Source organism: Ascidiella aspersa, chromosome 3 (genome assembly GCF_963924565.1).
Source record: "Ascidiella aspersa chromosome 3, kaAscAspe10.2, whole genome shotgun sequence".
In the NCBI taxonomy this organism is placed as follows: Eukaryota; Metazoa; Chordata; class Ascidiacea; order Phlebobranchia; family Ascidiidae; genus Ascidiella; species Ascidiella aspersa.
In genome coordinates, this window is record NC_139449.1 from 15,392,590 (window position 1) to 15,406,721 (window position 14,132).

Here is a 14,132-nt window from a genome sequence, read left to right on the forward strand (position 1 = left end):
AAAAAAATCTATTTTTAAAATGTCTTGCTGATATGCGACAAGGCTGCGGTACAGTTAGAAATAATCGATCTTCGTGAGCAGAAACATCTGAAACCTACTTTTAAGGAAGTGGAAATTGTGTTTTGGAAACATGTGAGAATTAAAAAATACCCTAATGTCAAACGGGCTGTACTATGTTTGTGTACACCTACGTTTGTGAGTATGTGTTTCCTACCCGAAAAACGTTAGTTATTTTTTTACTTGTCTTTTTTTTACAGTCAAATTTTAGACAAAATTACCATCTCATTTCTTATTTCGATAATATGCTATAGGTCAGGCAGGGGTCGGCAACCCTTGGCACGCGTGCCACTTGGGACGTGCGCATGCGCAAAACCAAATTTCGAAACTGATAAGACAGCAAGGCTGCAAACTGTAAATTGTTAAGGTTGAATAGCATAATATGCCATATTATGGTGGCACATTTTCCGTGAGCCCTATGAGTGGATTGCTAAATATCCATCTTTTTTAGCTACGTAAATCGGTGAAATACAGGTTGCAGAGTATGAGCCGGCCCCGGGACTCGATGAAATTGCACATTTGGCCGGAGTCGGACTTAGGAGTCTGACTTGGGTTCAATATTTTTGGCCGGAGTCGGACTCGGGTTGTTTTTTAACCGACTCCGGAGCCCTGGTTGCCAGTGCGAAATCAAACATAGAAAAACGTTTGGCACGCGAGTTGTTGATATTTTGACATTATTCATAAACTGGCACACTGCATACGAAAGGTGGTCGTCCCCAGCTGCTATAGGTCTATTAATTTTCTGCATTTATTTTTATCTCGTATTCCAACTGTTGGCACAACATTTTTCTAAAATAACCAGAGTCCTGTTTTTTTGGCATTTTTATAGTTGGTAAAGCATTTTTATGAGTTTTGCATGAACCAGAAGAAATCACTGATTTGTGTTCGACCGGTAGTCAGTAATTCATCGAAAACGAATGATTGACGACGCCAAGACACTAATACAGTATACTGTACTTTAAACAACAATATGTTGTTTAAATTAATGTATTTCCAATAGGACAAAATATTGTTAAAAAAATAAATTTGTAGGTCAAAATTTGTCATAATTTCATTTTTTTAGGTCAAAACTTATCCCGCTAAGTAACTGTAACACACATGACTGCAATGTCTTGTAATTTTTTTCGTTTTTATGTTGGTGTGTAACATATAAAATAAATCAGGTTGACCAAAGATACAGTATCTGTACATGTAAGCGGCTTTTTTATAGTCATTTCTGCCCATGCGTAAGGGGTGTGGCTCTGGGTCGATGACTAGTCACTGGTTGGCCACTCTTGATATAGCCGCTTGTCGTCCAAATGTTATTTGCCGTTAACGACATCAAAGCTAGGTAAAGTGGATGGTATATAACCGCTAAAACGACGGGGTTATGCTTGTTGTATATTTTATCAGGTGGTATATTTTATGGTGTGGCCCAGTGGTTTCCAAAATGTGGCTAAGTATATCTTATGACTGTGAAACATATTTATGTGCCTTTTTACCCACCATTTATCCCTGTCTGACCTAACAAAAATCTCTGTTTCAAAATAGTGGGACTACGTTTTTTTAGATTTTAGCAGCTCTATATGTGACCCATGAAACATCATTGGTGCGACAGAGCATTTTTGTGCCATTGTAGGTTAGTGCAAGAGTCCCAAGTGTTGTTGAAGATTAACAGACTAGTCGGAAACTTACTAAAGCTTTTTGTTTTGTTTGTCAAATGACATCAGGTTAAAAATATAGGAAAAACCTGAAAAAGATTTATTCATAAAACACCGAATTAAACAGAAGAAATTAATTAATGCCTTAATGAGTCGATTTGTAGCAGGGCTGCGGAATCGGACTCGGCGACTCGAGTAAGGCCACGTAAAACTACCCGAGTCCCGAGTCCGACATGCGCATGCGCCAAATTTTAAAACTAATATGGTCGCCAACTGGAAAAATGTAATAGCATGTGGTGGAATATTTTCCAACCATGTATTACGAGTGAATGAATTATACGACACCCTATAAGTGGATTGCTGAATATCCATGTTGTTTTGGTTACGTAAGTTGGCGGAATACAGACTGTTGAGTCAGGACCGGACTCGGGACTCGACGAAATCGCACATTTGGCCGGAGTCGGACTCGGGACTTGGGAGTCGGACTCGGGTTTATTTTTTCAGCCGGAGTCGGATTCCCGAGTCGGACTCGGGTTATTTTTAACCGATTCCGCAGCCCTGCTTTGTAGTCTCCAGCATTGTTCACTCTAAGAAAAATTTCTACTGCGCAAATATTTTTTGTGGTGCACAAGAATATTTTAAGGCTGAGTTGGCTGGGACGGCAGTGTTTTTGTATGGGGGCGAGTCTTAATATTTTAGAGATGACGTCACAAAGCGTGACGTCACGAAATAAATATTCTCAAGAAACTTCTATGTGCAACTGCAAAGTTTAAGGATATGGCAACAAAAAGGTCGGGCGAAAAAATATCCGTTTTATTTTTTCCCTTAAGCTTGGTTTTCCTGTGTAGCCATTTATATCTACGTGAGATAAAAAAAACATACACAGCATGGATAATGAAAACAAATGATGAAAATTAGACAAAGCATTTTACAACACAACCTGCATTACGCACAATCGTCAATGAGGATTTGATTTGATTTGTTTAATTGCTTTTAGCTACAAATATTAATGAAAAAATGGCCAATGCGAAATGCTCAAACTGTTGTGGCAAAAAAGTGAAGATATTTTAGTTTTAATTTGAGAATGATGTAAGTGCGCAAAAGGCAAATTTTACTGCGCAAATTGGCTGGTGTGACTGCGCAATTGCGCACTTTAGAGGGAACACTGGTCTCCAAAAACTCATGGTTTTATTCGCAACGGTAGTTCAAGTGCAGACAGGTAATTTTGCTATATGTACAATATTAGCCAGGCTAAAATATCTAATTTGGACGATGCGCTAAAGGCCGTACAAAAATGTTTTACAGCACACAGTGGGCCACGAACTGTTTTATAAAAAAAATAGGTCACGGAATAAAAAAGTTTGGGAACCATACTGCTGTAGTCTATCAACCTGGCTGATATGCATATAGCGACATTTCCTGTGTACAATTCCCACCTACTTAGTCAGACACTTACTCGATAACTAAATACTCATTTTTACCTCCGGTTCTTTTTTAGATGTGAAATAAATATCTCTACCATAGGCTGACATATTTTTGACCTGAAAATAATAAATTTTGACCTAAAAAATCAAATTTAAAAAAATTTTAAACTGAAAAACTTTTTTTGACACAATTTTTACCTATTAGAAATACATCAATTTAAACAACACATTGTTGTTTGATGTGATGCATTTGTGTCTTGTAGTCGACCGCACGTTTTACCTGCTTTACTGAAAACCGGTCTAACACAAATCAGTTGTTTGTTTCGGGTTCATGAAAAACTTTTTCAGAAAATGCTTAATCGATATTTCTGTCATTTCAAGAAGACAAGCAACTATAAAAGCACAAAAGACGCTGATTATTTGGAAAAATGTTGTGTAAACAGTAGAAATCCAAGGTAAAAATAAATGCAGACAACTAACAAACAGACCTAGCATATTGTCGACATAGGAAATGGGATGGTTGCAAATTACAAGCAAAAAAAGGCAGAGCAAATACTGTTTGATACAGGGGTCGGCAACCTTTTTCTAGTCGCGGGTCAAACCAAACTCAGAAAGGTCTCTGGGGGCCGCACAAAATGCTAACTAAGAATTGTGTTATTAAAATGTTAGAACAACTGTGAATCAGGCGGGCCTCGGGTCTTTTCTACACTTGAAAACGTGTTTAATTATATTTAAGGTTTTTTTCGAACTTACGAAGTTAAACATTTTTTCAAACTTACGAAGTTAAAATGTATGTGTCTAATTTGTCAAAAAGACGGCGGGCCGGAAGAATTACATCGGCGGCCGGATCCGGCGGGCCGTAAGTTGCCGACCCCTGAGTTAGACGGCTAGAGTCAAGTAGACAAATCAAATCCGCATTGAAGATTGTGACGTAATAAATTACTTTGCCTAATCGGTTTTCATCATCCAAGCTGTGTTTTTTTTATCTCACGTAGAATTAATAGTTTACACAGGAAAACCTATCTAAAAAAAGTTTAAAAGAGTGATGAACCACAATCTATATTGTGGCTATATTTTTTGCAAGAGCAAAACGGTCCTATTCCAGTCACAAATGTTACTAATTTGAACTAGATAAACGATAAAATTTCATCTGGTTCACTGCAAGCATTTTTATTACACATTTTCTTTGGGTCCATTGGCTAGCTGGTGCATTGTGAACTCACAGCTCTCCATAAATGAAATTATTTTGCCAAGTTTATCGAGTTTAAGGTTTTTTTTGCGCTTTGAGTCAATCTATAGCCGGTTTGTAATATCGCCAAATTGTATTATATTCAGGGACATGCAGTCAGGGGAGGCAGTGAGGCACTGCCATACCTGTCAACATCTGGCAAAGCAAAAGTTAAATCTACGCTTCTATACCTAAATCGTGCTTTATTTTTTTTTTCTATTTCTGTTGCGTTATTCACCCGATCCGTTAGAAATCAGTGCAGTTCTAAGCAAAAAGGTCTACGACAATCAGGGCATCCAATGGCAGAAAAGTCGAGACTTTTAGACCTTGAGGTCCTGGCAATGCACTGATTTAGACCTTTAAGTAAACTCCCGGCGTAGATAAATTAAAAATATTCATTAAAAGTTCAGAAAAGATAACAAAAACTATGAGATAGGATTAATAACACTTGACCCACCTAAACCCTAACGCTAACCCGAATCCTAACCCAAATAATGTGCGTTATTTTAATAATTCTTTAAAAAAAAAAAAAAAAAAAAAATATGAAATATTGATAAAAAAAAAAAAATATGAAATATTGATTAAAAATATGAATATTGATTACCTAAAGCGTTGAATTTGTACACATTTTTAGATTTAACCAAACTGATATTGATCCGAACCGACACCTTATGAACCGGTTTTCAAATAACGACGGTCGAACCGCAGCTGAACCGGAACTTTTAAATTATTCGAAACCGGAACTAAACCTTTTCGAAAAAAAGCGTTCACACAGGTGAAATACTTTTATCTATAACGGAAATATGTGTCACACAAAAACATTTATCATGTGTGAAACAGCCAAATGCTTTGTTCTCAAAGTGACAGCGAGTGTTTGGTAAAGGCGTGAAAAAGTAGCAACATTTTTGATCATACATTTTGAAAAGAACACAACTCAAATAAACGCCTTAAATACTCAATAAAACATCTTTAATGACCACTGTTACTACAATATAACAATCGCCACCGTATCTAAACTGATCCGCCAATGAACAAATAGAGCTGATGTAGTGTGTCACTGCCCAACTAAATATCATAATCGACTAACATCTGTTAACAAAATATTATAGAAAACCGTCTAATATGTTTTATTTTAAGGTACAATAGTGGTTAAAAGTCCTAATTTCAACAGCAAACCAAGGCCAAAGCCGGTTCGTCGTACGAACAATAGTTTTTTCGTCATCGCAAATAGTAGCTTTCGGTGTTCTGACATTCAATTAATAATAGCAAAGGCTCGATTGAAACTATAATATAGGGCAGTGCTATTCAACCCGTGGGATGATATGCATTTGTGCGGATGAAAAAAATTGTAGTGCGGATGACAAATGTCGTGCGAATGAATGTGCGGATGAAAATGGTGCATGTTATTATTTTTTATTATGTGTAATACAGTAATCAAATAACTTTTGCGCCCACTTATGCTTTACAGGTACAGTAATATAGTCTCGTATAGTGGTTATTTGCAGCTTAAGCTATTTATATTATATCGGTCAATACTTAGGCACACGGTTTGAATACACAAACCCTTTTACCCTTTTATTTTCATTTCACAAATAAAACTAAAGGTTGCAAACGTACTGTGCGTTTTGTGCGGATGAAAAATTTCCTAAATAAAAAAGTGCGGATGGAAATTTTAAAGGTTGTAAACAAAGTTTGGTTGAAAAGCACTGATATAGGGAAACGCTTTTTCCAGACCAAACACCACTATGTAAATGTTACCCTAGTGATCAACGATCTCCTCGCGAAGTTTACAGGCCTAGAATACGAATAGCGTCATATGCTAATATGCAGAGAAGTATAGGCCTACCCGTTAGAAAAAGATAACAAAAAATGTGAGATAGAATTAATATCACTTGACACACCTGAACCCAAACGCTAACCCGAATCCTAACCCAAATAATGCGCGATAATTTAATAATTATTTAAATGCTGGCGAAAAAGCCCAAACTCGGGTGATGGGCATAAGATAGTTTCTCGTCCATGGTATATAGGATTGTTACGTCACAAATTGATGAATTGGGACCTGTAACGATTATGTAATTATTAATTTAACGCATATTATTTGGGTTAGAGTGCTGGTTAGCGTTCGGGTTCGGGTGGGTCAAGTATTATTAAACTTAATCTTCTTATGCTCATTTGTTTGGTCAAATTAGTGCATTGTCCAAGGCCTCAAAGTCTAAAAGACGGACTTTTTGATCCTTTGGATGCACTAATTGTCGTAGACCTTTTTGCTCAGAACTGTGCCGAAATGACAATGGTGATCTGGGTGAGTTTTTAGTAAACCATCAAAAGTAATTGACCCATGATGCCAAGACACTAATAATGCAGTACTTCATATAACAATGCATTGTTTAAATCAATGTATTCCCAAATAGCTCACAATTTTGTTAAAAAAATATATTTTTATGTAAAAATTTCGGCGCTGGTCTAGAATCCTACCACACTTATTTTGTCACTAACGAAACAAGTTGCAAAGTTGAAATTGCAAGGAAGGCATAAATATTTATAAACAAACATAATAATAAATACTTCACCAACCCAAACGCTAACTCTCACCCTAATTCAAATATTGTTAACAACATAACCTGAACGCATTCAGTGTTATTTACCCTGATGAAGACGCCTGTATAGGACGTCGAAACGTCGGAATAAAAAGTTACATTTGCCAGAAGAGCTCTATAAACTTGACATTATGCCTGGCAGCAATAGCTGATATATTAAAAATGCTTTTTTACAAATAATTAAAACGTTTAATTACACATGAAAAACATTTGTTTATTTAATCAAGCAAAATTCATTAAAATGCTACTGTACAAAAGTTTGTTTTCAGCCAAACTCTAGCGATTTTCCTTAAGCAATGTAGTAGTAGTCCCCATACTGCATCTAAGTATCCGTTGGTGTTCTGACTTTTGCTTCTTGTTTCTTCACACCAAGCTATATAAGTATGTTGTTGCTAGCCCCCAGTACAGTATCATGTTGTAATATCAGAACTAATAATTTAAATAGTTCGTACTTACTATGTGATGTCCATATTAAAGAGACACACCATGCCTTACATCGAACCGTCTAACACACTGCAAAAATTAGGCGTCTTGCCACCCCCTGGTTATGAACTTCATAAGCATCGGAAAACCAGTTTATTGAATAGTGCAACCCCAAAAATGTAATCATACCCAAATAATTTAAACATGCTTGCTGTTTGTTGTTAAGTTATATTTTTTAATTAAACATTAAACCCTCAACGCTATGCAGCATTACAATAATTCAACAGTGCTTTGCGGGCCACGATTGATGATGTCTGGCCTTGGTTTAAACCACCCTGGTTTAGGTCAAACAAAAAATTCCCTCTATAAACTTGAAGTTTGAGGCATAAATGGATGCATGTCAAATTCTGTTTCCTCCTGTTTAAATAATTGTACTTTTCAAGTGGCTTACTATTCTCCATCTTACTTTTACAGAACTATCTCCTTAACTATTTAACCTCATGTTAATTGACCTTCCACTGGTAATAAAGTAACATGAATCGTATGTATGTTCGAGAGTTTCACTGTGGTTAACTTGCAACACTTTATGGAAATGTCCTTGGACAAGCTGGGTAAAAGTTAAATATCCTAATGTCTCCCAAATAACCACAAACAAACAAACAAACTGTCTAATTAATCATTCAACCAAACATATTAGGCTTCGTGCTGCATTATAGTATTTTCAGTTTTATGCCCAGGTCTGCAATGTTTAGGTTTAGGTCGTCACACATGTTACACTACATGAGACATAACTTTACAGGTGTTTACTATGAAATTACAAAACAAAAGTTTCTGTCATTTTTTGTGATACCTGTAATGAAACAGGTAAACATATTAGTCAACACAACTTTCATAATTCCGGGACACTGCCAACACGTTTGGTATAACTGGCAGGCCCAACAGCATCTCAGTCCTTTTCTGGCAAATATTATTGAACCAAGGAAGGTATGCAGTTTTAAAGTTAATCATGTAATAATTCAAGAAGTAAAGAAGGACCATCGACTTGAAATTTTCACACATCACTTAAAGTAACCTCACGAATACAGCAATAAACTTTATTAAAAAATATTTAAGAAAAGTTTATTTTCATATTTAAGAATTTTGAAATTCAGTCACATACGGCCCTAAAAATCAAACATGCAGAAAGTTATTCACTTAGGGAACAAGTCTACTCTTTTTTAAACAAGTCTTCTCTTTATCTTCTTTCGTGTGTCAAACACGGAGCTCTGTTGACGAGAGCCATTTCAGAGTGTCATTGTCGAGGTCTCTGAGGCCTCGTTCCCCATGGGGTGGACGGTAGGTGGTACATTCCTCCACGATGTGATCCGCAGTTTGGTGTTGGGCGCCACATATGCAAGCTGGATTGTCGGTCAAGCCCCACTTCAGCATCGACGCTCCGAAACAGCCGACTCCAGTGCGGAGGCGGTTAAGATTAACCCACTGTCGCCGTGGAAGGTCCAGGCCTGTTACTTCATAAGGGCTGTCTATGTAGCGATGTAATCTTGTTTGTGGTGCTGCTGACCACCTCTCCGTCCACCGGTTCTTTACCCAGGTGTCCTTGGACATGCCATCTCTGACGACCTGTAGCATCGTCTTTGCCTGGGCAGCAAAGGAGTGCCTCGATTTTAGGCGTTGATGGCAGGTCTTATTAGTGAGAACTCTGTGCAGTAGATGTTGTTCGTTGCAGAGCGCTTTTCTACAGAGGGCTAGGGTCGCTGCCTCTCGGCGGATGTCAGGCGGTGCTATGCCGGCCAGCACGGGCAGCTGCTCGGTTGGCGTGGCACGTAGGCAGCCAGATATGACACGCAACGCACTATTAAGGGTAGTGTCCACCTTCTTAGCGTGGCTACTTCGGCACCACACAGGGGCACAGTACTCAGCAGCGGATAGCACCAGTGCCTGGACAGATATACGCAGCACCTTAGTTGAGCCTCCCCACGCAGTACCGGCCAGACGGCGTATAAGCGCAATGCGAGCGGTTGCCTTCGCCCTGACGCTGTCGACGTGATGCTTGAACGTCAGCGTTCTGTCAAGCTTGACCCCGAGGTATGTGGGGGTAGCATTATGCTGCAACAACGTGTTGTTGACTCGGATGTTTGTAGTACGCTTGGCTTCCCTGTTATTTAGGTGGAACATTGTGGCCATAGTTTTCCCCATGCTTAATTTTAGTCTCCAGTTCTTGAAGTAGGACGACAGGATCCCCATGTCTGCGGTTAGACCTTCTTCGGCTTCGCCCCATGTTGGCTTGCTGAATAGAATTGCAAGATCATCTGCATAGCCATATTTCTTCGACTGGGTGGCGGGTAAGTCGTGAATATATATGTTAAATAACATAGGAGCAAGGACGGAACCTTGTGGTACGCCATTCCTCAGCTTTCGAGTCCTACTGCATTGACCGTTAATTGTGTGGAGCTGAAAGCTACGGTTACTCAGCATGTTTAATATGAAGTTGACCATATGCATATCTGGGATCATCTTCAGGAGCTTTAGGTGAAGACCACGCAACCAAACGGTGTCATACGCAGCCGTGAGGTCGATGAACACGGCTCCGACTTTTTCACCAGCCTCAAACCCATTCTCTATATCTTGGCACAGTAGGGTAACCTGATCTGTGGTAGATCTGCCACTGCGGAAACCCGCTTGCTCCTTGGGCAATTGTGGATCGATAATAGGATTTAGGCGCGTGTGGAGAAGTCGCTCCAACATCTTATAAGGAACACACAATAGCGATATAGGGCGATAACTCTTCGGGTCGCCTTTTGGTTTGTTTGGCTTCGGTAAAGCTATTACCTTCGCCCGACGCCAGATCTTGGGTAACCTGCCAGTTCGAAGACAGGTCGAGAAGAAAGAGGTTAGCCATGAGGACATTTTCCTTCCTTGATGTTTTATAAACTCTGGATGAATTCCATCGATGCCTGGTGATCTGCCCACTTTAAGTTGTTTGGTGGCTTCCGCAAGTTCTTGGTCGGTGAAGTCGATTGAAAGGTTGGAGTTACAGGTGGGGGACGCACGAATTTCTTTGGTCTTGGCATTAATTCTTCTGCTGAAGGACCTGTCTACATTAGGGCAACGGTTGTTGCTGAGAAGTTGGGCGGCAATCGCATTGGCCGTGATGGGGCATTTACTTGGTTTTGCCGACCTTCCAGTAAGCCTGTTGACTGTTTGCCAGGCTCTACGACTGGAATGAGTAAAGTCTATTGACTTCACTGTTTCATTCCATCTCTCCCTTCGTTGTTCGTTTAGTCTGCGGATGAGATCATCGGCAGCCCTTTCTCGATCATGGATGGATTCCGCCTCGTTTTTTGTGCGAAGTAATTGCTCGCATTCTTCGTCCCAGCAAGGAACGTAGCTCCTTCGAAAGCCGCGGGGAATGTTATTCTTCGCAGCAGAGGTTATAGCCTTGCAGAAGGTGCTATAGGCGCAGTTGATGTTGACTGAGTTCGGGGACGGCAAGCCAACAGCTATCGCATCGAGTTGTTGACTGAATCTTTTCCAGTTGGCTTTGCGGAAATTCCAACGCCTCACGGGATTCCCTTCAATAGGCTGAACTAACGCTGGGGTTAGAATCAGCGATGGACGATGGTGAGAATGGGGGAATCTATCCAGAACGCGCCTCTCCGGCATTGGCTCACCGGCGCAGCTTTTAAAAAAGGCCAGGTCGCGATTGGTGTCGGTGTTCCAGCGCGCGGAGTGGAATGTCGGTTGCTCTTTCGGATCGAAAAGTAGAGTGGCGTCAATGGATGAAGCCCATTCGATAAGGGTGTCGCCGTCTGCATTGCTGACGCTATAGCCCCAGTCAGTGTGATGGCAGTTGAAGTCGCCGACGTAAAGAGCTGGTGCGGTGACATCTGGAAGTGAGTCGAGATACAGTCTGCTGGGTGGTGGCTTGTAGATGTTGACGATGGTAGTGTCTTGTACCTTGGTTCTCTTTATAAAGAGCCATGAGTTGACCGCCGGTTATTCACTATTGGGGTATTGATATTCACTTAAAAATTCACTGTAAAAACTTTGGATACGGTTGATTTGATTACTAGTTAAAAAGTATAAAAAAGCCTATGGTATAAATATAGCAGAATTTTGATGTGGAAATTTGAATAAAAAATTTTGGTATAAATCTTGGTTGGCCAAAAATTAAGGATTTTTTTTAATTTTACAAATTTCAACTTGTCAATATAAATATAACCTGTACGTACAGCTCAATATAAAATAAAAATCTTGATATTTTAATTACATATTTTTTTGCAGTTCGACTGTTGCTTAAACAATTGGAACACTAAGTTATTTAAAAACAAACAATTTTTAATTATGTTATCACAAATTAGGCAAATTGGTTTGGTCCCTGCTGGTTGTCAACCGTGGAACAAGAATATGGTTGCTGGTTGTGGTTCATCATTCGCCTATTGTGCAACGCTGGCTGTCTATATTTATGAAGTATGTTTTTAATATTTTCTGAATAATTTTTTGGCATATTTTAATGTGTTTTTTACATATATTGCATATATGGTTAGTTTGACATAGAGTGCGACGAGTACAAGTTGACTTCAATAAATGCCATGCATTCCAAAACAATATTATCTATTACGTGGAACTTATCGAAACCTCAACTTTTTGCAACTTCTGGAGCAGATCAAAAGGTCTTTGTTTGGGATGTTAAGCAGAGGAAATGTGTCGCCAAGTTACTCAAAATACAATGTAGGTTTGTAGTTAGAAATATTGTATTTTGTGTTAATATTTGAAATTTTCAATGTTACAATCAAAATGTCCTAAATCCAAGATGTTGCTAAAATGGAAAACATAAATATATGTTTTTGCAAGTTTTACTTTTAACCCCAAAAAGCGATGTTTCTTAAAAAAAAAGTACATTGAAAATTATTCAAAAGTAGAAAATATTTAATTTGACAATGATGTAACATTATACTTCATGTTCCTTGTAAAAGTGTTAAACGCTCATAGTTTTGGTTCACAAATTAATAAAAACTGTTTATAACTAAATCGTGTATATCTTTATGCTAATTTAGCAACTTATTATAGTCTTACTTAGGTATACCCAAATCAATTTGTTGGCTACCTGGCGGTAGTCATGCAGACATTCTTGCTTTTTTGGGACCTCAAGGGCCAATATATTTATGGGATACTTCAAATGATTCATTGTCAACCTTTCCAGAAACCAATGGGTTTGATAGTGAAATCACTATTTTCAAATGGCATCATACAGATACAGCAAAGTTTGTGTTGGGTCATATTGATGGAAGCCTGTCGTTTTTCTCTTCAGGTAAGTTTTTTGTTTTTCTAATATTCAAAATGTTATAGCGTGATTGTTTTAAAGTCATTATTACCTACCAATCAGTTAACATGTACAAAGATTACCCTTAAACTGTGTATGAATGATGCCATGGGATTTAAAAATTGAAAATGATGTCCTAATAAAAACATCAAGCCTAATTTAAAACTTATGCAGCAAGCAATTTAGGATAATTGCATAAAAATAATTCTTTGTGGGATACACATAACTGTATTTCAAAAAAACTTAAGAAAATTAAATTGACTTATTTAATTTGGTAAAGAATTTGTTTAAACTTTAAAAAGTTTTTTTAAGAATATGAAAGAAGGTTTTTATTTTTCTGAATCTCTGATTTTTATGAAAAAAAAGTTATTTTTTTAATGATTCAGGTAAAGTTTATAAGGCTTTTTTAGAAGAGTAATGGTAATAGGTTAGTAAAATATGGTATCTAGAAAAGGGATTGCTAATCTGTGGCACATTGCAAGTGGTACACTCGAACAATCATATGTGGAAATGTAGGCGTAATACCCTGAAAAAGTACCTTTAAACATTTCAATTTCATTTATTTTCTCTGATTGAGCATATTAATGATCAGTATGGCAAAGCACCATTAGGTGTCAAGACTTGAAACGGGGTTCTCCCTTTGGCGCGGAAGCCAAAACAGAGTGAAGCAGATGGTTAGGATCAAGTACTCAAAGGGCCAGATATAAAGTTGCTTGTGTATTTGCTGTTTTACTTTGACTGGTAGCACTTTTGACTTTAATTGAGATAGTCACAAGTCCAAATAGGAGCTTTAGGTTGTATTTTTGTAACCCCCTTTTGGTAGTTTTACAAAATCTTGTTGTCTTGTTTATTTGTGTGGGAGGATGGTTTCCCAATAAAGGTTGGTGTCTAACATATATAGCTGATCCATTTTGTCCAGTTGACCATCCAAGCAAGTAAATAAACATGAAGACTTGTCATTTAAGAACTATGTATATGCAGAACAATTAAAAGGCACTTCTTTGGGTAATGTTATCACTAGTTGTCTTGCTAATTTGGTTAAAATGTGTTTTGTTACCCACTCTGGAACCTTGACCAGACTGAAATCCCCTTGAATGAAAGGGTTGTGTTTCGCCGTCAATCATTGTAATTACTTCGGTGATTGATAAATCCATGCATTAAAACAAACAAATAAGTACCTTGGAAATTTGTAGATGGCGTACTCACCTTTTTTTGTTGTGTATAATTTCCTGTAACTGGCGAATAAAAAATTTTATTGAATATTTAACCCTGGCTTGAAATGTAAATTTCAGGTAAGAGAAACAAACATTGCTTGAGATCTTCAGATGTTTCCACACCCACTGATGTTGATCCTGTGTTGGCTCTTTTATGGGATCCACTTTCCACAGATTACCTGCTTGTTTCAAGAAAATCTTCTGGTTAGTAGGATTTTGTTAA

The 14,132-nt window shown here is 38.1% G+C and overlaps 1 protein-coding gene across 1 annotated transcript in view; it reads left to right on the forward strand.

The window, feature by feature from the left end:
• The first annotated feature begins 11,684 nt into the window (after positions 1 to 11,684).
• Positions 11,685 to 14,132, forward strand: part of LOC146160366 (WD repeat-containing protein 17-like) — a 38,251-nt gene continuing 35,803 nt past the window's right edge. Inside the window, exons 1-4 of the mRNA XM_083385844.1 lie at positions 11,685 to 11,842; positions 11,920 to 12,103; positions 12,453 to 12,683; positions 13,988 to 14,113. Coding sequence (XP_083241970.1) covers positions 11,717 to 11,842; positions 11,920 to 12,103; positions 12,453 to 12,683; positions 13,988 to 14,113 — 667 coding nt within the window. The 5' untranslated portion in view covers positions 11,685 to 11,716. The remainder of the gene's footprint in view (positions 11,843 to 11,919; positions 12,104 to 12,452; positions 12,684 to 13,987; positions 14,114 to 14,132) is intronic.